Source organism: Callorhinchus milii, unplaced genomic scaffold (assembly GCF_018977255.1).
Source record: "Callorhinchus milii isolate IMCB2004 unplaced genomic scaffold, IMCB_Cmil_1.0 Scaffold3, whole genome shotgun sequence".
Taxonomy (NCBI): Eukaryota; Metazoa; Chordata; class Chondrichthyes; order Chimaeriformes; family Callorhinchidae; genus Callorhinchus; species Callorhinchus milii.
Genome location: NW_024704744.1, coordinates 33787252 through 33814359, shown reverse-complemented (window position 1 = coordinate 33814359; position 27108 = coordinate 33787252). Strand labels below are relative to the sequence as shown.

The following is a 27108-nucleotide window of genomic DNA, read 5'->3' as shown; positions in this document are numbered from 1 at the left end:
GTTGGCAACTTTCTATGATTCTACACTAATACTGCTTTCAAAGTCCTTTCATTTATTTTTCACTGTTGTTGATTTGAAGAAGTTTGCAATCAATACATATAATTGGACTCTGTGATAGCGTTCCGGTGAGTAGGGACAGAATGGTTGAAAGACCATCAATGATGGGCAGATAGGGTGGGGGACAAATTGAGCTTGAAAAATCTTTGTATGTAAACTTGTGGAGAAAATAAGAATGTGTCTGTTGATAAATTGCTTTTTGATTTGCTGTTTATTCCTCCTGTGCAGTTGATCAGGAAACTCCAGTACAAATCCAAAAGGAAGCAGAAGCACTTGTCAATTTGAGCCCGAGAAATCTAAATCTTTCTGCACCCCTTGAAAGCACGCCACCTACAAGCCAAGATCTTAAACAGAAGGAGAGGTAGGAACAACTATCTCTGAAATGTACAAAAAGTTATTATTTAAATTTTGCAGTAGTGATCTGGGCAATTGTTGACCCCTGACACCGGGAGAAACACTCTTCGAATAGTATAATAATAATAATAATAATAATAATAATAATACTGATACTTGGACTTCTCTTCCCTGCTCTCCTCGCTCAACCTCTCCCTCCACATCAACTCCGCCACTCACAGTCACAGCCACCCACTTGATTTGGTGATCACCCAGTGTCTCGGATGTCACCTTTACGACAAGGCCATCTCCGATCACCACTTCATCTCCTTCACCACCTCCACCCCCATCCCCACCTCCACCAGACACACCACCATCTTCTTCCGCCCCTGGAAGAAGTTACCCCCAGAATCCCTAACCGCTGCCTTGGAGTCCTCTGAACTCCTCTCTCTCTGGCCTTCCACCCTCACTGACCCCTCTTCTGCTCACACCCTCCTCCACAACACCCTCTCCTCCACACTCGACACTCTTGCCCCCGTCACCTCCGTACTGTCTCCTACTCTCGCTCCTCCCCCTGGTTCACCACCCACCTCCGCTCACTGAAGAGCCAGGTGCGGGCTGCTGAACGCACCTGCCTCAAATCTGGCCTAACGGTCCACCGACAAATCTGGCTGGACCTCCTCAAAATCTACCGCTCCACTCTAGCCTCGGCCAAGTCGTCCTTCTACTCCAGGATAATCCTGGAGGCGAAGAACAACCCCAGGCTTCTGTTTTCTACCACATCCAGACTCCTCCATCCCCCCCGCCACCCCGCGCAGGTCATCTCCTCAACCTTCACTGCGAGGAGATGATGGATTTCCTTGAATCCAAAATCAAGGGAATCCGCTCCGCGGTCACACCCCCTCCAACTTCCACCCACCCCCGACCCCTTCACTCCCACACTCTGACTCCTACCCATCCTCCCCTACACACCTTCGAACCCGTTTCCCCACCCTCTGTCACCAAACTCATCCTGTCCCTGAAACCCACCACCTGCTCCCTTGACCCCATCCCCACTCCACTCCTTATCTCTCAGCTCCACCTCCTTGCCCCACATATCACAGACATCATCAACCTGTCCCTCTCCTCTGGCTCTGTTCCCATTCCCCTAAAAACTGCCATCATCACTCCCACTTTGAAAAAATCTTCTCTTAATGCGTCGCAGCTATCAAGCTACGGCCCATCTCCAACCCCCCCTTCCTGTCCAAGGTCCTTGAAAGAGTTGTCGCCTCCCAGATGGGCTCTTTCCTCTCCATCCATGCATTGTGGAGTCCTGTAGCTCAGTGGTTAGAGCACTCGCTTTGCAAGCGAGAGACCTGAGTTCAATTCCAGGCAGGGCAAAACCTTGGGCAAGTTTCCTTACTCCACACAGAGCTTAATAATAATCCCTCCAAAACCAAAAACAATAATAAATTGGTCATTTTCAATCTACGACTGTTTGTGGAACATTGCTGTGCGCAATTGGCTGCCGCGTTCGCCCACAAATATACAGTCAATTCACTTAACACTTTGTTCTGTGAACCGCTTTGGGACGTCCTCCCGACGTGAAAAGCGCTATATCAAATGCAAGGATTATTATTATTATTTTATTCGAACCCCTTCAGTTGGGTTTCCGTGCTGCCCATAGCACAGAAACTGCCCTGGTCAAGGTCAACAACGACATCTTGACCATCTGCGACCAGGGCTCCCTCTGCCTCCTCGTCCTCCTCGATCTATCGGCAGCATTCGATACGGTCGACCACGCTATCCTCCTCCACCGCTTGTCCTCCCACCTTAACCTTCAAGGCCCATTCCTTGAGTGGTTTAGGTCGTACTTCTCCCACCGTCTTCATTTTGTTTCCGCAAATAGCTTTTCCTCTGGCCCCCGCATGTCTCGTGCGGTGTCCCTCAGGGCTCTGTCCTCGGTCCCCTCCTCTTCACCTCTATATGCTCCCCCTTGGTGACATCATCCGCAGACATGGGGTTAACTTCCACATGTATGCGGATGACACCCAACTCTACCTTTCCTCCTCTACCTTCAACTCCACGACCACCGATGTCCTGACAGCTGCCTGTCCGACATCGAGTCCTGGACGAGAGACAACTTTCTTCAGCTCAACGTGCGCAAAACTGAGGCCCTCCTGATTGGCTCACGTCAGCGCCTCCGCACCTCAGGCGCTGACAGCATCAGCATCCAAGGCTGCACTCTCCACCTCTCAAAGCCAGTCAGGAACCTCGGGTTCTGTTCGACCCTGAGCTGTCCTTTCTTCCTCATATCCGCACCACAACTGGCACCGCCTTCCATCACCTCCGGAACATCGCCAGACTACGGCACTACCTCACCCCTCACGCTGCTGAAACTCTGGTCCACGCCTTTATCACCTCAAGGCTGGACTATGGGAACTCTCTCCTCGCCGGCCTTCCCGCCACCTCCCTCCACAAGCTGCAGGTCATTCAGAACTCTGCAGCTCGTGTACTGTCCCGCACCAGGCTTCGCGACCACATCACTCCCACCCTCGCTCGCCTCCACTGGCTCCCCATCCCCCAGAGGATCGAATTCAAGATACTCATCGTCACCTACAAGGCCATTCACGGCCTTGCTCCCTCCTACCCCGACCTACTATCCCCCTACCTACCTGCCCGTACCCTCCGTTCCTCTGGCTCCGGTCTGCTCCACATCCCCCGCCCCAACTGCCCTACCATCGGTGGCCGGGCCTTCAGCCTCTCAGCCCCGAGGCTCTGGAACTCCATCCCCCAGTGCCTTCGCCTTGCTTCCTCCCTTTCCTCCTTCAAGGCCGGTCTCAAGACCTTTCTCTTCGACCGTGCCTTCAGCTCCCCTCTCGACTCTCTACCTCCTCCTCGCTCCCTCCCTTCCCTCCCCTCACCCTGACCACTTCCCCCCTCCTCGCTCCCTCCCTTCCCTCCCCTCACCCTGACCATTTTCCCCCCCAATGTTCGGGTCCTGACCCAACTGTCCAGCGCCTTGGGACGTCCTCCCGACGTGAAAGGCGCTCTATAAATGGAATCTTGCTGTTGTTGTTGTTGTATTAATAATCATCCTTACATTTAGTATAACACCTTTGGTGTAACACTGCTGAGCGCACTTGGCTCAAATCAAACCTAACTATCCACCGGCAGATTTGGCTGGACCATGTCAAATCCTACCGTTCCACCCCAGCCTCTGCTAAATCATTGTTCTACTCAAAGACAATCTTGGAGGCTAAGGACAACCCTAGGGTCCTCTTCTCCATCACGTACTGACTCCTCCGCCCAGCCTCTCATGCCTCATCCTGGTCCTCACCTTCAAAGACTTCCATGGTTTTGCTCCCCCTGACTTCTCCGACCTCCTAACCCCCTACTATCCTGTTCACCCCTTCCGTTCAGCGGGCTCTTGCCTGCTTCACGTCCCCTGCCTTGCTTGCCCCGCTATCGGCGGGCGGGCCTTTCGCCACTCTGCACCCATCCTCTGGATCTCCATCCCACAGTCCCTCCGTCTCGCCACTTCCTGCACCACCTTTAAGACCCATCTCAACCCTCCTCTTTGACCATGCTTTCGCTCTCCCTGCTTCCTCCTCTGCCCTCCCCCCTTCCCCACCCCGACCCTCAGCTCGAGTCCAAAACTGTTCAATGTCTTGGGATGTCCTCCCAAAGTGAAAGCTGCTACATAAATGTAATTTAGTTGTTGTTGTTGTTGCTGGGACGTCCCAAAGCACAGTGCAGTGCAGTTACTGTGCTGTGTGTTTTATGGGTGAACATGGCAGCTAATTTGCTCATGGCAATGTCGCACAACTGGGGACAAAGTAAATGACCAATTTTATTTTGGGGATTGTTGGCCAGGACACTTGGGGAAACTCCCTTCTCTTTTCAAATAGTGCCATGGAATCTTTAATGTCCATCTAAACTAGCAGACAGGGTTTATTTCTCATGAATATTTTAAAAGAATAAACATGCGTGTTTACAGCATTAAAAATGATTTCATTGTTTCCTTCACAGGCAGTTCACGGACTTGAATTTGGAACCAAAGGCAGAAGTGAAGCAATCTCTCCCAAACGTTCAGGTTAGAAGAAGGAATTAAATCACTTTCATTTTTAAATAATAATAAATAATAATAAACCTTGCATTTGATTTAGTGTCTTAGCATGTCTTTGAGACGTCTCAAAGCACTTCACAGAATATATTGTAAAGTGAATTGACTGTATATTTTGTGGACGAAACGTGGCAGCCAATTGCGCACAGCAGGGTTCCACAAACAGTTGTGGATTGAGTGACCGCATGATTATTATTTATTTATTTATTTTGAAGGGATTATTACCTGCAAATAATATATAACAAACAAACAATATATCAAAAGAAAAACAATCCACCAATCGACAAAAGAACCAGGGTCCTATTTACTGATAGGTAAACAGAGGTTTGCGAAATAAGGAAACTTGCCCAATGTTTCGCCCTGATGGGAATCAAAGCTAGGTCTTTCGCTTGTGAGGTGAGTGCTCATTTGTTCACAAGATTAGTTTGGATAAAGAAGGCCCTTCTAACTACCTGATCTCACAAATGCAGAATACCAGTCCTACCATCACAGCATCAAATCATTTTTCAAATGAGTCTACTGTCCAGGCCTTAGTTACCTCCCTGGCAAGCAGTTCCAGTTGTTAATCACCTTCCGGTTAAAAAAAAATCCCTGGGATCTATTTTGAAATTACCCTTTGGAACTTTAAGCCTATATCCTTATTTTCTATTGGCTTAGTACATCCTTAAGTATTGTTAGAATCAAAAAACAATATAAAATTACAGCATAGAAGAAGGCCATTTGACCCATCGTATCTGTCCTGCCTCTTTTCAGAGCAAACCTTTCAGTCACAATTGCCTGCCCTTTTCCCATACCACTGTAGTTGACTTTAGGTATTTGTTTTGTCCCCTTTTGAAAGATAATATGGATTCTGCCTCAACCATCGCTGCCGGCAATATATTTTTATATTTCTGAAAAGAAAAGGGAGTTTCTCCCAGTGCCCAGGGAGAACAAATCCCCCAAATACAATTGGTCACTCGCTCTTTGGCTGTTTGTGGGACATTGCTGTGTGCAACTGACTGCTGTATTTCTTTCAGAAAATATATACAGTCATTTCACTTTACTGTATATCGTGTGAAGCATTTGAGATGTTTCAAAGACATGATAAGATGCTTTATCAAATGCAAGGTTTCTTCTTATTATTATTCCATATCCTAATTACTCTGTGGGGAAAAAATCCTCCTAACATCCGTATTTGTTTGTTTGCTAATTATCTTAAATTGATGTAGTTGTTCTGGGTTTACTTTTTCAATCTCATTTAAAACTTTATGCACCTCTATAAGGTTCCCTCTCAGTCATCTCCTCTCAAGACTGAAGAGCCCTTGAAACATCTCACAGGGAGACTGACTCATGCATCGCCTAGCAGCTGTTGAGACTATTTAACCAAGACATACCACATGTACCTGGCAACAACTACAGTTAAATAGCATAGCACTTTACAGTCATTATTGCCAAGTATAGTGAGTGCTTTTGTAGACAAATATAGCTGTCATTTTATGAACAGCAAAGCCATACTGCCAACCACAAGGGGATTAATTTGGATGATTGTTGGCCAGGACACAGGGAGAAAACCACATTGTTTTATCTGTAACACCTACCTGAGGACAGATAATATATATTGTTTTTTAATGTCGTGTCTGAAAACTTTCCTGAACTATTTATCTATAGTTGTTTGAAAGGTGGCAAAGACGTGATAAGACGGTATATCAAATGCAAGGATTATTATTGTTATTATGATTGGATTTGTTGCCAGGTACATGTGGGATATCCTGGTTAAATAGATGGGAAGCTCACTTTCCTCAGGTCTCGATAGTTGCTGGGAGGTGCATGAGCCTGTGATAAAACTTGTGTTTTTCTTAGTCGCGTAGTTGAGATTGGGCATTGCTGCTGGGGGGAGTACACTGTCTGTGTTGTAAAAAAAAGTGTACGTTAATAGAATCCTGCAATTGGAGCACTTAAATGTCAAGCTCAGAGTGCTTAAACGTGCAAATTAAACACTGCGACATGAAGGGTGCTATATAAATGCACGTTGTTGTTGTAGTTGTTGTTGCAGTCAGGTCTTCTTCCTCAGATTTATTAAATTAAATCTGTATCTAATTTATAAAAAGGTGGGTAGCATCCGCTGTGTAGCTATCGTTTTACCTTTGAAGCGTGGCCACAGAAATATAGTGTTCATCACTCAGCCACAGTATGTGACCAGTACCAGCCTGCGGCTCCTGCTCATTGTCTTCAGTGAGCAGAAAAGATATTGCAGGAAGGCAGTGCTTTGAGTTGAAACAACATGAATTGATATTCCAGCCTCAGAAGTGCAGAGCAGAAGGGTTAGAAAAGAAACCCAATCACCTTGTGATGTGTTTTGTGAAGAGGCAGTAACAATGTATTGGAGAGGAGTCATTTCATTTCACTTTCTTCATTGATGAGGTCCAATATGCAGTGATTTGTATCAGGAACCTCTAACAACAACAAGATTCCATTTATAAAGCGCCTTTCACGTCAGGAGGACGTCCCAAGGCGCTGCACAGTTGAGTGCACAGTTAAATTACAAATAATGACACTACAATAACAACAACAACAACAAGATTCCATTTATTGAGCGCCTTTCACGTCGGGAGGACGTCCCAAGGCTACACCTGACATTGACCCAAAGTGCATCAGATGAATGCATGGGAACTCTGGGAACCAGAGGTAGATTGGATAGAGTGGAGTTCCCATGGTTTGGCATGATACATATCTTGTTACAGGCAAGCTTTTCTGTTATAGTTTCAGTTATAGTTATGGTTATAGTTCTGTGGAAACGCTAACAAAGTCGGGATTCAATTCCCAGGAACAAAAAAAGTTAATCGGAGATCTAGTGGTGATTTTCACCCACAAATATACAGTCAATTCACTTTACGGTCTATTCTGTGAAGCACTTTGAGACATCTAGAAGACGTGAAAAGCGCTATATCAAATGCAAGGATTATTATTATTATTATTATTTTCAAAATCATGAATGGTTTTCAGAAGGTAAATGGAGACCATTTCCATTGATCGTTGAGTCAGTAACACAAAGGTATAAACTGAGAATCATCACCAGCAGAAAAAAAGAGGATTGTTAGATGATTTTGTTTTCACAGAAGATTGTTGGAATATAAAGAGATTTAGAACAAATTGCTTTTGAAGCCAAGGCCTTAAGCGTATTTGAAATGTGTTGGATAACTATTTGAAGAAATATGATATTAAAGTGAAAAAATAATATTAAAGGGTAAGAGCTGGGGAATGGGATTACAGTAGATACTATGGCTCTTGTACCATTTCTCTCTCAAAAGCATTCATAATTTTGAAAATTTCTATTAGATTCCCTTTTAACCTTCTCTGTTCTGCTGAAAGCAGTTTAGACTTTTTAGGTCTCTTGACAGAATTATAACCTCTCACCCTTATCATTTTTGAAGCTTTGTAATGGGATGAAAGTAGATAGCCACATTGAGGGACCTATTACCAGCGTGGTCTTATTGGTCTTCTTATATACTGTCAACTTATAATGAGTTTAAACATACTTCCTTTTCCTTAAATTTGACTTGTCTCACCGATTCACACTCTTTGAATCATTGTAACTGCAGCAGCCATTCTTTTGCCAGACCTTTACATATGGATCATTTGTTTGTTGATTTTGAATTTATAAACTTGGCCTGATGGATTGAAAGACAACAGCTGTAAATTTAAGGAGCTTAAAAAGATTACTTTGGTGTGAGAGTTAATAGCATTTTCCTCCAGATTAAAATCTGTCATTTCTTTTCTTTTTTTGTTCATATCCAGGCAACTCCAAACAGAGAAAAAGAGAAACCTGACGCCAAGACGAATGAAGGTATTTCAAAGTTTATCGGGGCTGTTTTGTGATGCAGATATGAGAGAAGTGTTGCATCCTGACACTCGAATCTTCTATATAACCCTGTAATAGTGTACCACCACTTAAAATACACTTCAAGCTCTTTGAATAACATACAACATGTATTCAGTCTCATTATCTTATTTCCTCAAGCATTTCCTATGCACAAGCTTTGAACAACTTTGCCTAATTAAGCCCAACATAAAGCTCAGTATCAAATATTTTATGTGCAGAGCTTATTCGTGATGTCTAAGAAGGTTGAAACCTTGTATTTTGAGGACTCTTTTCTCTAAAACATGGACCGCTGATCCCTGTGTATATGGTGCTTTACAAAATTGATCTCAGAAAGCTAATTAAGACCAGGGGCTTATTTCTGAGGTTTGAGTACAGGGACGTAGACTATGCAGGGGTGGTAGTTGCTATGGGTATTTTCATTTACTTAGGTTACATGAGAGATATGATTTCCGATCTGTGGTTTCTAATAGCTGCTGCAGTTTGATAAACTTAAGAGAGCATCTGTGGTTTGAGTTTAATCACCAAGGCTCTGCAAAAATGTTACGATGGAAGGATTGCACAAACGAAAACATTGTACATGTAAGATCTGTAGAGGGGCATTCCCTTCACAGCATTATCTGATATTCAACGAATTCTGAATTTAAGATTAAATTTAATAAAACCCAAAAAACAAATACCGTTCAAAACCTTTTTGTAGGACTTCCAAACATAATAATATAGTTTGAATCTAACATAGGGTTGTGTTTAACATACGTATTATATTCTGCTGGTGGAACCACCATCCAGTGTGTAGGAGTATGTGTCAGGATGTGGGCAGGAGGATGATAACAATACTCTTGTTATATTTCATGTTGTATTGTACTAATCACTAAGCAGCTTGCAAGGAGTTCCTGATGACTGCTACCTTCTGAACAAAAACTCAAATCTGCATTTATTAGATGTCTAATGATCAATTAGTGGAGGGAAGTCAAGTGAAATATCCTTGGGACTGAGCTGGCTCCAAGGTGGCATGGAAAATTAAGACCACCCTCTGTGATGGTCTAGGAGGTGATCCAGTTAGTGAGTCAGGTAGGTCCACAGTTCTCCCAGGACTGTGGGTGATAGACCAGCCAGCCTGGTTCATTGGCAAGACTTGGAGAAGCAGACCAGTCACTGAACATAACAATTTTTCCCTCTTGGCTCCTTTTAATGCTGCAAGCTAAAGACTTATGATATTGGGTGATCTTAGCTGAGCATAGAGAAGCTTACCAGACAGTGTTCATAATACAGCAGTAGATCAACTCACATTCTGGTGTCCCCTAACTTTACTCTTTCCAACCTGTGCCTAACAAATTTTGGGATTAGGTAATATCCAGGGAGAGAGTATGTACATCATTCCAGACAAACGAAAATATCTGTGGCTATATGGACCTCTCAGGCTGGTTTGGATACTCCTCAACATGGGTTTTCACATGTGTCAGCCACCCTGGAGACCAATATATATATATTATAAGATGACATTATTTGTTAAGTTTTAGCGAATACACTACATAACTGCATAATAATATTATTCATATTCTTATTATAACACTGGGGTTGAAATGTTAAATTTGCGGTAGTAAATTTAGGAACAGTGTTCTTCATCTGAAATTCCAAACATGCTTCAAGTAAGAATTATCACTTTCTCATTTAGGACCAATAACCTGTAACACATGTGCAATTAAAGCAGATATTAAACTTATTCACTGGAAATGAGTTCCTATTTACGGAGGAATGTGCAGTTGAGACTGTTTGAATGGATGATGATAAAAACTCAATAAGAAGTCAAGACAGAATCAAAGTAGTGTAGGGGCTCAATTTTCTAAAGCAATTAGCTCTTAACTCATATTATCAAGTGTAAAATAGGATTATCAGGCACTGATCAATAATTCTAGAAGTCCTTTTGTTAATTGCTTATAATGAACAAAAGGGCTTGAGCTGTTTGTCTAAGTTGCCCCTGCAGAGTAGTGTTGCACTGTTTGTCAGCGGTTTGTCAGTTGTTTTTGATGTAATAAGAACCAAGTCTCTGTCTGTTTGTTGATTATCATCTCATAACTGGCTGTTCGCTGGGATCTTTCTGATGCAAATGGTTGTCAGTTTCATCTTCAAAAACAGTCACTACACTGTATGTTTCAATGTGATGAAGCTGTATAATCCAAGATGATGTTTCTCAGTATTTACAGTTGGCATGTGGTAGACAGACCCCATTGGGTAATAAATCTCCAGTGTTATGCTGACAGTTTTGTGAGTGTTTCTCAATGAGGCATTATAAATGCAAGGATCATTATTTTTATTGTTATTATTATTACAGGAGAGGTGCAGATGAAGAAAGCTGTGACATAAGAACATACAAACATAAGAAATGCTAGACAAAAAAAAGTCTAAGATCCATCTAGTTCGCCCTCCACCTTTCTGGTGGTCACATGCACATACTATAACCCACAATGTTATTTCCTAAAAGAAAACGATTTAATCTGTGTTGAAAGAGTCAACACTTCCTGCTTCATCCATCTGCCTAGGGAGCCTGTTCCACAGGTTTACTATTTGCTCACTGAAATAGTGCTTCTATAGATTCATTCTGAATTTATTCCCCTTCAATCCCAGGCTGTGTCCTCTGAGTTTATGTTTTGATGCAGGGTTTGAACCCATAGCTTGCTGAGGGTAATGTGGGTTCAATCCTCATATCATGAGTTGACAGTACATGAAGTGCAGCTAAATTCTATGATAGGATAGGTTTTGTTGGATGTGTATGGAGAATGCATGGTTGGTTGATTTCTCATTTCTTGTTCCCTTCTTCATTATATTCTTAGTAACCTGTTAAGTGCCTGGATCAGGCTGGTTCGAGAGACACTACTAGACCTTGTTGAAAAACTGCCACTTTGGTTGTTGGGATTCATTTGTCTTGCAGCAGATGATGCATTTGTTCCATTGAGAATGCTTCAAACACATTGGTTTGATTTAACCTGAGTTTGGGGTGTGAAGCAATTACATTGTATCACCAACTGGAAGTCTCTGTGCTAATTGCGACTCACTGAATCCCATTCTTATGATCACCTCCACTTACGCTGGACGCTGCTGCTTTAAAGCACTTTCAGCAATATGATTAATCCTTCATAGACAGATTTGCACAAAAGTGGCATAGAATCTCTATGTACTAGACTGGAATTAATTTAGTCTATGAAGACTTATGCATAGTTGAGTCTGATATTATTGCTGTAATTTAAGCTGACATTTGAAACACTGCTGTGTGAATTACGAAGCTTGAGAAGATCGATAGAGTGACAGATTTGACTGAAAACTATCTATTTATTGATTTAACAACCATATTGGTACCAGAGAACTGTCCGTCTGTTAGCTTATCATGCCTTCAATCAGCATTGCACTTTCAGTTATCAAACCCAGAACAAAATAATTTCCATTAGTTGCATGAAACCCTTTGTATTCCAGACCACTTGTATAACCAGTTAGTCTAATTTATTAACAAACTACATGAACTGAATTTAAAGGGTACTACTACCATTCTTTTTGACTGTGCTTTCGGTCACCTTTGTCCCCTATCACCTTCCTCAGTTCCCCATCACCAACTCAGGCTCCCAGCTGACTTTGTAATGTGTTCTCCCGACATTAAACAACAACAAGATTCCATTTATAGAGCGCCTTTCACGTCGGGAGGACGTCTCAAGTCACTGTACAGTTGGGTCAGGACCCGAGCAGGGGGGAAATGGTCAGGGTGAGGGGAGGGAAGGGAGGGAGCGAGGAAGGGGTAGAGAGTCGAGAGGGGAGCTGAAGGCACGGGCAAAGAGAAAGGTCTTGAGACCGGCCTTGAAGGAGGAAAGGGAGGAGGCGGCGAAGGCACTGGGGGATAGAGTTCCAGAGCCGAGGGTCTGAGAGGCTGAAGGCCCGGCCACCGATGATAGGGCGGTTGGGGCGGGGGATGTAGAGCAGACCGGAGTCAGAGGAACGGAGGGTACGGGCAGGTAAGTAGGGGGATAGTAGATCAGAGAGGTAGGAGGGAGCAAGGCCGTGAATGGCCTTGTAGGTGAGGATGAGGATCTTGAATTCGATCCTCTGGGGGATGGGGAGCCAGTGGAGGCGAGCGAGGGTGGCAGTGATGTGGTCCCGAAGCCTGGTGCGGGACAGTACACGAGCTGCAGAGTTCTGAATGACCTGCAGCTTGTGGAGGGAGGTGCTGGGAAGGCCGGCGAGGAGAGAGTTCCCATAGTCCAGCCTTGAGGTGATAAAGGCGTGGACCAGAGTTTCAGCAGCGTGAGGGATGAGGTAGTGCCATAGTCTGGCTATGTTTCGGAGGTGATGGAAGGCGGTGCCAGTTGTGGCACAGATATGAGGGAGAAAGGACAGCTCAGGGTTGAACAGAACACCGAGGTTCCTGAATGGCTTTGAGAGGTGGAGAGTGCAGCCTTGGATGCTGATGCTCTCAGCGCCTGAGGTGCGGAGGCGCTGACGCGAGTCAATCAGGAGGGCCTCAGTTTTCAATCAAGGTGCTAATGAAACTGTGTATGGTTCTGGCTAAAAGGGAAGAGCTGAGAAGTAACCACCCAGTAGGGAATGGAGAAAACAAAGCACAGCAGGTACTGTAACAACAATTCAAAAGAAATTGAAGAAATATTTGAAGAAGAACAATATAAAAGAATATGGAGAAAGACCAAGGAGTAAGTTTTGAGTAGTTAGCTCTAGTTGAGAAAATAATAATCCATGCATTTGCATTTGATAGAGTGCTTTATCATGTCTTCGAGACGGATCAAAGCACTTCACAGAATATACTATAAAGTGAATTGACTGTACATTTTGTGGGCGAAACGTGGCAGCCAATTGCACATAGCAGTGTCTCACAAACAGTCGAGGACTGAGTGACCAAATTATTTAAAAAACAAATTTTGAAGGAATTATTACCTCCAGAAAAGCGATCCATCCGCCAATTTATTAACAACTGGGCTCCTACTTACTGCTAGGTAAACAGAGACGTGTGGAGTAAGGAAATTTGCCCAACATTTAACCCTGCCAGGAATTGAACCCAGGTCCTCTCGCTTGCTAGGCGAGTGCCCTAACCACTGAGCTACAGGACACCTGTAGGGTTAAGGTAGGAGGCCATTGAGAACTATCTCAATGGCCTCCTGCTATGTCAAATTCCTATGATCCTAGGAGTCTTTAGCATTGTGTGCCAAAATCCATCTCTGGCCAAGTCACGGGAAATATTGGGCTTCCTTGATTTTGTTACAATCTCTTCAGCTATCAATCCTGAATAATGAGATTAACTGTCTCACTGAAATCCTTAGGCTCAAGACAGAGTCTGATATGTAGATCCATTCTTGTAGGATACCTTATAGAAACAAACACCTCTTTTGTCATTGAACTATTTGGTTGCTTTCTTCAAAGGCTTCTTCAGTGACCAGAAACCTTGAGGAGGATGTTGACTTTTAGGTCAGCATCTGTGAATGCTGACACTGATTTATATGCTTCGGGTGTTACTTTTAGGTCTACCTTAATGTGGCCCATTCCTCCCAGGAAGACCAAGCCTCAAACCACCTCAACATGCTTGTACGTTTTTTATTACTCATTACTTTAGTTGACCTTGTGCTAACAGTATTTAAACAATGATGGGGTCTGATTTGCATGTTGGGTTAACAATCCATGTGCAAAATTAACAGATTGAGTTAACCGTATGCAAATGCATATATAAATTTTAGATGTCTTTCGTTATGGAATGACCAGGCAATGAAAAAGGTTCACAAGTGATTCTACAATCCTTTAGTTATCAAAAGTTATCAAAAAGGCTAATGGGATGTTGGCCTTTATCTCAAGGGGCTGGAATATAAAGGTGAGGAAATGATGCTTTAACTATATAGAGCCTTAGTCAGTCCCCATCTGGAGTACTGCGTTCTGTTTCGGGCACTGTAGGAACGATATATTGGCTCTGGAGGGGGTGCAACGCAGATTCACCAGAGTGGTACCGGGGCCTAAAGGGTTAAATTATGAGGACAGGCTGCATAAATGTGGTCTCTATTCCCTTGAGTTTCAGGGATGATTTCATTGAGGTTTTTAAAATAATAAAGGGATTCATTAGGGTAGATACAGAGAAACTATGTCCTCTTATAGGGGAATCCAGAACAAGGGGAAATAATCTTAAAATTAGAGCTCGGCCATTTAGGAGTGAAATCAGGAAGCAGTTTTTCGCCCAAAGGGGAGTGGAAATCTGGAATTCTCTCTCCAAAAGGCTGTGGATGCTGGATCTATTCACATTTTCAAGAGGCAGACAGATATTTGTTGGGTCAGGGTATTAAGGGATATAGGGCAAGAGCGGGTAACTGGACCTGAGGTACAGATCAGCTATGATCTTATAACATGGTGGAACAGGCTCGAGGGGCTTAATAGCCTACTCCCATTCCATGTTTATATTGGCTTTTTTATTCCAGAATTAAGGCCTACAGTATGCATTTGCACATTGTTAAGCCCAACCCATCAAATATTGTCCACAATTGTTAACCTAACCCACACTAGCTCCTAGTATCAGCTAACAGCCTTTGCAGAAACTTCACCTGTTTCTAAAGTCAGCATGGAGTGACTTAAGTTTACACTTAGAACTTCTGTCCAACTACGTCCCTTGTGCATTTAGGTCTTTATTTGTCTACTGGAAATATCAGAAAGCTGTTTTACATATTTTGCTTTGTTCCTTCATAACTATAGATTAGTTGGATGTTCCATGGTGCATGTACTTATCATCTGACTCTTAAGATGCAATTGGTGTTGCAATTATTATCTACTTTGCTGTTCCTTTGTTTATATTGGAAGCAAACAATTTGCTTTTAAAATCTCACTTCTCATGTCTGTCTGAATGCTGGTGCTGATTTGTATGCTCTGGGTATTATTTTGTGTAAAAAGTTTGATTAGCTTGTGCTTTGTTTTCTCCATTCCCTACTGGGTGCTTAATTCTCAGTTCTTCCCTTTTGGCCAGAACCATGCATAGTTCCATTTGCAACTTTATTGAGCCTGTGAAGCTTTAACTGTGCTTTCTATATCAACGATTTGTTTTAAGGTCGTGGTCTGCCGTTCTGAGTAATCTCACTCTTGTATGTGTCTGACTCAGAGAATAATTTGATCACAGATCAGTGTGACTGCTTCAGTTCACCAAATGACAAGTCTGTAAAGTCTATCAGCACCATAAGTGGTGAGGAATTGATTTCCCCCTTGTTCTCTCTTGATTGATCTCTAGGATCTTATCTTTCTCCTTTGCTGACAATAGTCTTCAGAACATTCTGCATTATTTTTACATCATACGTGAATATGTTATAAATACCAAAAATAAGCTTCATCACCATTCTCAGTGAGGAGTGTTGTGACCTTTAAACCACTTCCTTCCCCAGAACGTCTGCAGTCAATTAATATTTCACCTACTTTGCTTGAATATCTGGCTTGGTATCTGGACAGATAGCTATGATCCATAAACAGCGATCTCACCCGATGTTTGTGTTCTGTCATGTGCTTATGTTTGCAGTTATACCAGTTTTCAGCTTCAGTCAGCACACTGTGCAATGATGCTTCATTTTCCAACAGACTACTGCATTTTTTCTACCTTTGGGTTCTTTATTTCTGTTTCACAAGAGTGCCAGATCTCTCTGTGGCCTGGAGCCAGTTTGCATTAGTTTTGCACTCAGACTAATACATGCTGCGACCTTTTGAACACCATCAGCAATAAGCAATTTCATTACCTGAGCTGCTCCTAATTGTAGCCTGTGCTACAAATATCATGGCCCATTGTTCGGTGTGGCCTTGATTTGCCTTTTATTTTGACATCTCAAGAATTAGCAATTCATGTTTTTAATCTATTATTTGATGGAATATCATCAACATTTTTTGCCTTCAGTGTCCGTGTGGGTGTGCGGTTTCTCCCCCATTTCATTTGGTATTGTTTAGTGCTGCCTTTTGTGCAAAAGTACAGTGCTGATGCAATGCAGAGATTATAAATGACAGACCTGGGAGAATAAGTGCTAAGTAGTTTGCACTGATAAAGTTGGCCAATAATATACTGTGGCAGTTCATCTACAGCATTTGATTTTGTGTCTTTTACAATTTGTTGTAACAGTTTTCTTTTTTGTAATTTTTTTTAGTTTTGCTTCAAATTCTTTATCATTTACATTGCTATATAGAGTTTTCTTAAACAGTCTTGCATAGTCATTTTGGAGTCGGGGAATATGGAAATATTGTACAGTTTATGTGGTTATTATTGCTTCAGACACTCAGTCATTTATTATTTGTGACCCGCATCAACCGTAGATTGGGAGAATGTTTTCTTTTCATGAGATTTTTTTTCATATCTGAGAGGAAGTTCTGAAATTCCTCTCTTACGTTTTCTAATTTGTCATGTGTGTGCCTTGTTCGTTCTGTATGTTGGAGTCTCTGTTCTTGCTGCAGTGCCCAGCTTCCTCTATTACATGCCTTGTTTTCTATATTATCTTTTGTCCACATTATTCAGGGTCTTTCAGTCTCTATCATTTTGATGTCTGTTTGAAAGGGAGGACTTCCTTGTTTACTGTTGGGAAGACACTTGAGAAGTATAGGCATAAGTTCTAGTCATTTCATTTTCTTCTTTGTGGATTGTATGGCCAACTTAACCTTGTTAGTTGCCTCTTAAACACTGTTTTTGTATTATGATTGGTGAATGTAATTGAAAGTTGTTGCAAGGTGCTAGGAATTATGGATATTGGGTTTAATGGTATTGCTTTTGATTTTCGAGTGTCTTTAAGCGATAGTTTCCCTGTAAGCACATTCTCCTGAAGGAGGGTGATGGCTCATGGCCAGCTGTAGGAAGGTGATATCAATGCTACACTATATCAAATAATTAACAATAGGCCTGTAAGGAAGTCTCACCACACAATCCTGTAGGTCCCAAATAACGTACTTTAAAAGCCTCTCATAACTTATGCTACAAATTGATGCTAATAAATGGGACGTCCTCCTGATGTGAAAGGCATAATTTGTTGTTGTTGTCAATGACATGAGACAAAAATACTTTTCAACCATATATTGGTTTCTGGAAATATTAAATTACTATTGCAGATGGTCAGTATTTAAACTGCATGTTTCACCATCAAACATGGGACATAAATAGGGGCTGAGCAAGCGTGAATTGTACTCGAGTCCTGCTACCATCTACAAGAGATGGAATCAGGAGCAGAGCGATTTTCACCCTCACTGTAGAAAGATGCCAGGTGTGAATTCATATAATAAAATAATTAGACTCCTCTCTTGTGCATTGAAACCTTTCGGGCAGTTCAGTAAATAGCCAGAACCTTTAACAAACCATTTTATAATGTTATTATAGTTGGTTGTGTGATTGGCTCTTTATTAACACACAAAGCCACACTATTATAGAGCTCTGATAACACTCTCACCCTCCATTGCATAGATTAATGTGATACTTTTAAGAAAGGCCATAGTAAGTTGCCAATGAAAGTAGCTTTCAAGAGGAAAGTATGAAAGAGAGGGGCTTGAAAGGATGTGGGGATAATGCAAGGCAGGAGGATTGAATTGATTTCTGTTCTGCGAATCGATGCAGATTCGGTGGGCTGAATAACCCCCTTCTCCACTGTAGATTTTTATGTTTTTATGTTTCTAAATTCTAATCCTTATTCTATATTTTTATTTCCAAGTTATAACAAAATAAACAAACACTTGACCATTATAGGATAAAATGAATGTATAAAATTTAGATTTTTCTGTGGTGCTAAGATGTATTTTATGTGCTACCACAAACTAAATATGACCTGACTCACCTGACAAATATCTGGGCTTGCATCAAGCACAGGTAATTTCACTGATGGCTGTAATACTCCTGCTTGTAATGTGGTAAGCCAGTCTTAGTTCTGTTCTTGGTGTGAGTGAAATCGATGTAATTTGGCATTAAATGTATCATTTTATTCCAGATGTCAGGGTGGATAGGATGGAAAATGATAATGGCGTCCTTTTGAGGTTGACGTGAAGGCACAGCAGGGTTAGATTGGTGGATTATTATCTTGTATTTGAGCCTTGTTGTATCTAAGGCTGATATAGCATCCCCAAAGTCAAAAATGTTCTGTTCCTCAGGACTTCCATTACTTTACTTAATGACACAAATGTAGCATCCAAATATAAATGTGTCTAGTCATCTCAGGGTGACTTATGATATTTGGTTAAAAGGGAAGACGTAAATTATTTTCATATTCTTTATGTAGGAGTGTTTTGTCCTTGCCAAGCTCCATTGGCTCTATTCTTCAGCAGATCAACTTTAAGATCCTTGTTCTCACCTTTCACAGACTTGTCCGATCCTTTCTCTGTTATCTCCTGTGGTTCTATCCCTGCCCATTCCCTATGCTCCCCCAACTCAGGCCTTTTTTATGTCCTCACCCCTTTCTCCCTGCCATCAGTGAACATGCTTTCACACTCCTTCCCCTGATTTCAAAAATGGTCTAAAACCCTATCTCTAACTGCAACTTTGATCACCTCCTGATTTACACCTCCCAACTCCTTCCCAGTTCATGTTTGGGATCCCACTCTGTTTTCTGTAAAGTGCTGAGAGACATTCCTATGAAAGGTGCACATAAGTGCAGATTGCTGCGATTGTGCCAACCAGTAAAAAATAATTCTTGTCTAGCAAAGTAAGAATCGATTGCAGATGTTTCCTGTGTCTTGTCTGTTTTTTGTAGAAATAAATTCTAAATTTGCCATGACATTTAGAAATCTATGTGCAATTAGGGCATTAAACGTGTGAGATTCACACCTTAAGTATGAGACTCGATGGAACTGACAAATAATATCTTTAGTGTCAGAATATCTTGTGTCAGAATATTGAATCTAAGAATGGCCAAATGCGGTTGTGCACATTAACACACAAGACATTCAAAACATTTGTAGTTATATTTTGGAGTCAGTCATGTGTCTGATACGTGCGGAAACCAATCACAGCACTGAAGAGTACCCAAACCAAACTGAAAATTCCATGCAACCTCACTACACATGGAAATTCCAGAGATATTTGTTGGAATGGAACAATTCCAACTCTTTTCCTGAAGTTATGTATCCTGCTAACCTAATTTTGGAGACTCTTAAGTGCAGGTTGGCAAGCGCCAAGGATAATAATAACTCTTGCATTTGATGAGGCACCTTTTTATGTTGGGAGAATGTCTCAAAGCACTTTATAATATTTACTGTAGTGACTGTGTATTTTGTAGGTAAATGTGACTGGCAGTGTGGACACAGCAATGCCTCACAAACAGCCATGAAATGAACAGCCAATTTTATTTGAGGAATTGTTGGTCAGGAAACTAGAAAAAACTCCCTTCTCGTCTTGAGCAGTGCCTTGGGATTGTTAACGTCCACCTAGGCAACTCAGGATCTTGGTTTAACATCTCAGCTGCAGGACCTCCAGCACTACATTGAAGTGTCAGCCCAGGCTGTGAGTTCAAAGTTTCATTGTGGGACTTGAGCCCATGACCTTCTGATTTAGAGGCAGGAGTCCTACCATCTGAATCAGGCTGACAAATCACGCAACATGCTTATGAACATATCAGACAAATTCACAAGAGTGATCTGATTAAAAAAGTTCTTTCAAACCAATTTGATCTCATGCTTTGAGAATACCCACTCTCCTATCTTCCAATTACAGCATCAAGCATTTCTTAATTGAGTCCAGAGTCATATTTGTTCTGCTCACTAAAGTTAAGAATTTCATATTCAATGATTTAATATTGAGTACTCGGTGTATATACACACACTGTTAAATGTGACAGTATACAATAATCCATTACTATATGTCTAGTGTGTCTGGTTCATTTTAATCTTGCTCTTGTTAAAAAAAAGCAAACATTTGACTGAGCCTCATTTCTTTCTATGTAGTAACTTTTCCCTCCCTCTGGAAATTTTGCTCAACACCTTGAAATCCGATTAATGGGAATTAAAGTTTACATTTATGGACCGGTACAGCTCCAAGTACCATATATTTTAATAACTTGAAATCCATTTACATTTCTAGCTTCTTGAATCTTTGCCAGCTCAAATATTAACATGAATGCATATATATTTTCATTAATGCTGAAATACACATAACTGAGAACTGCTAAAGACAGAGTGGCTCTCATTCCCCCAGCGACTTATTTCCTGAACTGTTAATGACGTGGAGACACTCACTGTGATGTGAAGATACGCCCACAGTGATGTTTACAATAGAGCTAAGAAACAGGCCATTTGGCCCATCCATTCAAGCTGGTGTTTATACTTCACAGCGATCCTATCCTTAGTCCATATTGCTCAAATTTATTCTCTTTTAACCATGTGTCCAGTCATTTTTTGAATGTGCACATTGTTACAACCCCAACAGCTGACTGTCAGATAATTCCACATTCCTACCACTCTGTGTGAAAAATATTTTCCTAATCTCTGTTCAGGTTCTGATTCTAAAACTATGCCCTGTAGTTCGAGACCTCCTGACCCTGAACATTATCTTTCCCTGTTCATCCTAGCTGAGCCTCTCATTATCTTATTTCCCTCTATCATCTTCCTTCTCAGGCTTTTGAGCTCCAAAAAGCCTCAGTGTATCAAGGCTTTCCCTATAACTGCATTTCCTCATTCCAGGCAACATCCTGGTAAATTTTTTCTGTACCATCTTTGGGGCCTTAACATTGTTCCTATAATGAGAAGCCCCAAATTGCATTAACTATTGCAACTGCGGCCTGACCATTATGGAGACAGACTCACCATGATGTGGATATAGGATTGAGAAAAACTTACTGTGAGGTGCAGACATGCTCACCATGAGGTTGAAACACACTCACAATGAGGCTGAGAGATGGAGATAGAACTGTAGACCAGCACCCTGACAAACTTTTCCTTTTGGGTCACTGATTGAGGTAGATCAGGTTACTGCAGGAAATTAATTTCACTCCTGACACTCAAATGCATAAGGAACTAATGAAAATACCGGTCTATTGAATAGTCTGTAAACTCCACTTGAGTGCATAAATGTGAATAACATTTTGACATTTATTGGCATAGCTGTGTACAAAATCCTAATATATATATAACCGTATATAAAAACAAAGAGAGGTCAAAGCAGTTCTTTTTTTAAGTTTCAAATCAATTGTCATGGCCCATTCTTAGGTTCTGTCTATGGGTAATTGTTTCAAAACCAAGTCATGTATTTTAGAGATCATTTCATTGCATTTTCGATGGATTTTAAAATTGAAATTCAGAACGGTGACAGAAACACAGGTTTAATTTGATGGAATTCAGTTTGACTTTCAAATTCTAACCAGGATTATCGCAGTTTCCTGACTCGCCTTTGGTTTGATGCTTGCAATGTCAGTGTGTCGACAGCTACCTCAAATACATTTTGCAATATGTGTGTCTATAAAAGCAACAGGAAATATTTTCTGGTCTGATAGGGTGGTGGTCAGTATAGGCAGGAAAGACTTTTATGTGAGGAAATATTTCCAGTCTGGATACTCAAAAGGATAAGAATGAGGAATAAAATCTACTTCAATCAGAAGAGGGTTGAGAAAGATGATAAACTTATTTCTATCAAGGGTTAACTATTTTGAATGGAAATGCTTTGCTTCAGAAGGTGAAGTGAGAAAGTATTATTAGAATACCCTGTTCCCTTGCTCAAAGCTTCGCATATCTTAATGTAATCCCCAGATGCAGAATATTCATCTTGAACTTGGGTAGTTTGTTATTCTTTACTTTGGCTCTGAGAAAAGCAATTTCTCATGTGGACAAGCTTTAAGAATGATTTCCATTGATGTTATCCAACTACATTCTGGACTACCCTCTTGGTGGGGGTGGGGGGGTAAGTAGGTTCACCTTGGAGTTGAACTGACTCCAAGGTGACATGCTTCACAATGGATTGTTAGGATTGAGTCAACCCTCTGTGGGTCTGCAGTACTCCAGGGCACTGTTTGTGACCAACTTGGCTCATTTGAAGGATGTGGAGGGGCAGCTGGGAGCAGGGATTCTTCCCATGCAGCTCCTGTTAACCCTATAAGTCACAGCCCTAATTGGTATGGTATTCTCAACCGGATAAGCAGCCTGAAGTTTGTCAGCCAATGCTTTCAACGGCAAGTGGATGCGGTTTTAAGCCCCAGCAGTACAACCTACCAAGCCTTAGCTCTTGTGAACCCTATACAAAATTTTCTCTGGAATTAGATAAGAAGGGTGCGTCCTCTAGGGCAAGAGTGCATATTCCATTCCAGACACGTGAATTTCCATGCTGTCTATGTGACTATTTTATGCATGCGGAATGTGGCCCGCATAAGGCCCATGGCCTACAAGTTGGCCATCCCTGCTCTTAAGCATAATGTATGCGGATGACACACAAATCTACTTTGCCTCCTCTAGTACCAACTACAGGTCCACCGATGTTCTACCAGCTTGTCTGGCAGACATTAGGGCCTGGATGAGTGCAAACTTCCTGTAACTGACTATGGACAAGAGGGAAGTCATATTCCTTGGCTCCCGTCAACACCTTCACTCCTGAAGGTGATCTAAACTCCTCAACCTCCCTGGGCTCTCCCTCAGACTCGCACTGTGCAATCTAGGTTTCCGGTTCGACCCCCAGCTATCCTTCCTCCCTGAAATCCGGTCTCTAACCAGGACCGCTTTCTTCCACCTCTGGCACATTGCCCCCCGTCAACCATACCTTACCCCATATACAGCCGAAACCCTCATGCATGCGTTTGTCACCTCCCACTTGGATACTCCAACCACTCCTCGCCGGTCTCCCCAGCTCCACCATTCAAAGGATCCAGCTCATTCAAAACTCTGCCGTCAGCATACTGACCCGGACCAAACTCCGTACCCACACCTCACCAATTCTGGCCAGGCTCCACTGGCTCCCCATCACTGACCGGATCGACTTCAAGATCCTCACTCTCATGTTCAAATCCCTTCACTCCCTGGCACCTCCCTACCTCTCCGACCTCCTCACTCCCCAATCCACCACCCAGCGCCTCCGCTCGACTGGCACCAGCCTCCTGCTCATCGCTCACACGCTTCGCCCCACCATCAGAGTTCACGCTTTCAGCCACTGCGCCTCAAAACTCTCTCCCTCAATCCCTCCAACTTTGCCCCCTCTCTCCGCTTTTTCAAGACCAGCATGAAAATCTTCCTCTTTGACCATGCTTATGGCCACCTAATCACCTCCTCTCCAGTTCAAAGTCAGGCTCCGACACTGTTAAGCACTCTGAGACGCTACTCTGCGTGGAGTGTGCTATATAAGTGCACATTGTTGTTGTTGTAGCTCATCTATTAGACTCAATAAGATGAACAAGAGAGAAAGTACAGAAAATAACAAGGCTAGTAAACTTCTTTCCCTCTAAAGACTCATATCCTGTTTAATCTGCTGGAAATGAATCAGTACCAAGAGAAGCAAATCTGGATCTCTTTTGTATCTTTCGTTTTTGCTACATCATTTTGTTCTTCTGCCTTTCCTACTAAACCCAACAAATGCTCTAAGCAGTTCATTACTTTTTATAGTTCAAAACACACTATTATATTTTTCAAACGATGATTTAATTGATCATTGAACTGATAACGTCTTGTAATTGTATCAGCAATGCACCTCTTGACTTGGTCCCAACCTATCTGTTGAGTTTATTGATGGGTTAGACATACACTGTAATTGCACCGTTACAGATTACATTATATACCTGTGATTCTTTTCATTTGCCACTTGAAATATACATAGTTACTGTTTCCTAACGTCTATTTTTATAACTGAATACTATTAGCTGTTGAATATTGGGATCTATTGCCTTTTAACATATGTTCATAATTACACTTTCACAGAAGAAAGCATCAAAGTGTCTGGGAGCAAAAATAATTATCAACCTTCTCCTAAGAAGGATGAAAATACTTGCCCAAGCAATGAAGTGTTTCTGTTTGACAATGACTCATCTGTTTCAGAAGGCGATAACCTGATATCTGCAATGAATCCATATTCCAATTATGAAGTGAGTCCAAAGATGTTCCCATCAATGCAAAAAAACTTTCCACAAGATGATCTGTTCTTTCCTACAAAACATTTCACTGCTCTGGATGGAAGTGTTATGCCAATTGTTTCTCCAGAGGAATCAAAAAATCCTTTTGTGCCTTTGGTGCCTGAGCAAGTAAAGTCTGTTAAACATAGCCCAACATCAACAGATCGTAATCATGTTTCAAAGGGATCAGCCCCCGATTTAGTAAACCTACAAGAATTCGAAGAGAAGAGTGGCCAGGCTAAAACATCATCCCTGTCAATGGAAGACAATCTGTTTGATCCAAAGGAAAAAGACCTTATACCCCATGCTGATAGTAATCAGAAACAGGCAGTCTCAAGGCAGTTGTTGGTGTCAGAAATTCTGAAGGATTTCCACGTGCCAAAGGAAGAGAGCCCTGAACCTATCATGGAAAATTCTCCGAAAGAGAGTGTTGCAATCAAATCTCCAGAGCTAGATGATTTGTTTTCCTCAAAATCTTCAGATTTAAAACCAGAAACTTTGGCAGAAGCATCCAAGAAATCCAGTAAGCTAACAGTGGAAGATCAACAAAGGGATGAAAATATGAACCCAAGTCTAGATTTAATCAGTAATGTAACCAACCCAATCAAGAAATCGGGAAACAATTACCAAAGCTTGCCAAACTTAGCTTCGGGGAGAGCAGAAAGCGAGCTATCAAAAAGAAAAGGTATTTTAAAGCGTAGTCCTAGTACCAGCTCCACGGAGTCTGAAAGCCGTTATAGGTGGGCTCCAAATTGGTCAGCTGAAGATTTGGGAGCACTGCCACAACAAACAGATGATTCCAATGGCTTCACAAAGATGGATGCGCCTGGCAAACAAGTGAGGTTTTCTAACAAAGTTAAAACCAAATCTCTGGATAACATGCTGGGAGGAAGGAAGCCTGGTGCAACCAAGACCTCTTCGTTGAGGAGAAGTGAAGAACCCACCATGCCAAATGAAGACAACATGGATGGCAACAGAGGAAAGAGTATCCCTGCTTCACTCTCTCCTGACTCAACTCAAAACAGTGACCCTGAGCAAGACAAAAGCAGTTATTTGAAAGACAAAACAACACCTGGAGATGAACCTCCCGCTTCACAGGGACCACAGAACAAAGACCAAGGTATGACCATTATTCAGCTATACAGTAGTAAAGATTTTAAATTTATACAAACAGATTCTTATTAGCCTTTTTAAAAAAGTATTAAATGGAATTTCAGACATTGACGACATTATATCTAAGCTTATAATTTTATGGAACCATTAGTTCTCCGCAGCAGAGGTAATTTACGGTTAATTCCTCCAAATGTATATTCTTTGAAACAAGAAAATGTACCCAAGTGATTTTCTATGTAACAGCCTTTCGATGTCATTCCAATTCAAATAATGAAAAAAACACTTCAGTATGTTTAACACCTGTTAGGGTGACATTTATACTATTAATGAAGTATTTCAATGCATCCAAAATGTTGTAAATTATTGAGTTCAGTTCTTGAAAGAATTTGCAGAAAACCAGTTTCAAAATTAAGACTGTATTTAAGAATTTATCAAATTCTGTATGCTCTGAAATACTGCATTAATAGAGTAAATCTAGACCCAGTTGGAATTTCTATCCATTCATTTATTCAAAATTCAGTTGATTATTGAAAATCAAAGGTCATTTTTAGCTTTTCCGTTGCATTCGTATACATTTTCCTTTCATTCATTTTTCAGCGTGGGGGCAGGGAGTGAAGGAGTAAAATCAGTGAGAACAGTATACGTCTCATGAATTTTTATATTCACTGAAGTGATTTAATTTTATCTCAAATCTTATACTTCATAAGACACCAGGCAGTCTACCAATCCACAATTCACCTTTCTCCCTTTGTTCTCCCATTTAAAAAAAACATTATTTTTGGCTGAATCTCATTTATAAAACCTAACCATTGAATTCACCTTAACCTATTCAAAGAATTGCATGTATGTAGAAAGTTAGGAAATGGGAAGTTGTAAAACATGAAAGTGAGCACAAGCCTGTGTTTGTCTACAAATTCAGTTGGTATACTTTACTCTGTGAAGTGTTTTGGATTCTTAATCTAAATGCAAGGATTACTATATTATTATGATTATTATTTTTTTTCGAAGTTTGACTGAGAGCGTGGAACATGAAAGTCAGAATTCATAACAGTAATAATAATCCTTGCACTTAATATAGCACCTTATCACATCATTGAGACATCCCAAAGTGCTTCACAGAATATACTGTAAAGTGAATTGGCATGAAATTAAGAGATATTCTAAGCATCGAATGTGGCAGAATGTGCCCAAGACCAAATCCACCCTTGCACTGCCTGGGTGAGGTATTCATTCTCTGTTTTAATACTTTGGACAGCGAGTTTGTGGGATTGAGGTTTCCTCTGGGTTTCACTAAAGTTGCATTCCTGCAGTCAAAATCCTGAAGAAAAATATTTTAGGTTGTTGGCATTGGAACAGAATTGAGGAGAGGGTAGCCACCTCTAATGCATTTGGATAATTTATATTGAATAATAATATTAATAATCCTTGCATTTGATATAGAGCCTTATCACATCATTAAGATGTCTCAAAGTGCATCACAGCATACATTGTAAACTGGATTGACTGTATATTTTGTGGGCGAAACGCAGCAGCCAATTGCACACAGCAGTGTCCCACAAACAGTCGTGGATTGAAAATGACCAATTTATTATTTATTTTTA

General features: G+C 41.5%; 1 protein-coding gene and 1 non-coding gene across 3 annotated transcripts in view; one reads left to right on the top strand and one right to left on the bottom strand.

The window, feature by feature from the left end:
* Positions 1-27108, top strand: part of LOC103182596 (synaptotagmin-like protein 1) — a 135732-nt gene that overhangs the window by 59063 nt on the left and 49561 nt on the right. Inside the window, exons 4-7 of one of the 2 annotated variants that reach the window (XM_007899663.2) lie at positions 286-418; positions 4402-4465; positions 8270-8318; positions 24324-25514. In XM_007899663.2, the coding sequence (XP_007897854.2) occupies positions 286-418; positions 4402-4465; positions 8270-8318; positions 24324-25514 (1437 nt within the window). Of the gene's footprint in view, positions 1-285; positions 419-4401; positions 4466-8269; positions 8319-24320; positions 25515-27108 lie in introns of both variants that reach the window. The other variant, XM_007899662.2, reaches the window with a different exon arrangement.
* trnaa-agc lies at positions 13383-13456 on the bottom strand. The gene has a single exon. It is a non-coding gene; the product is annotated as a tRNA-Ala (tRNA).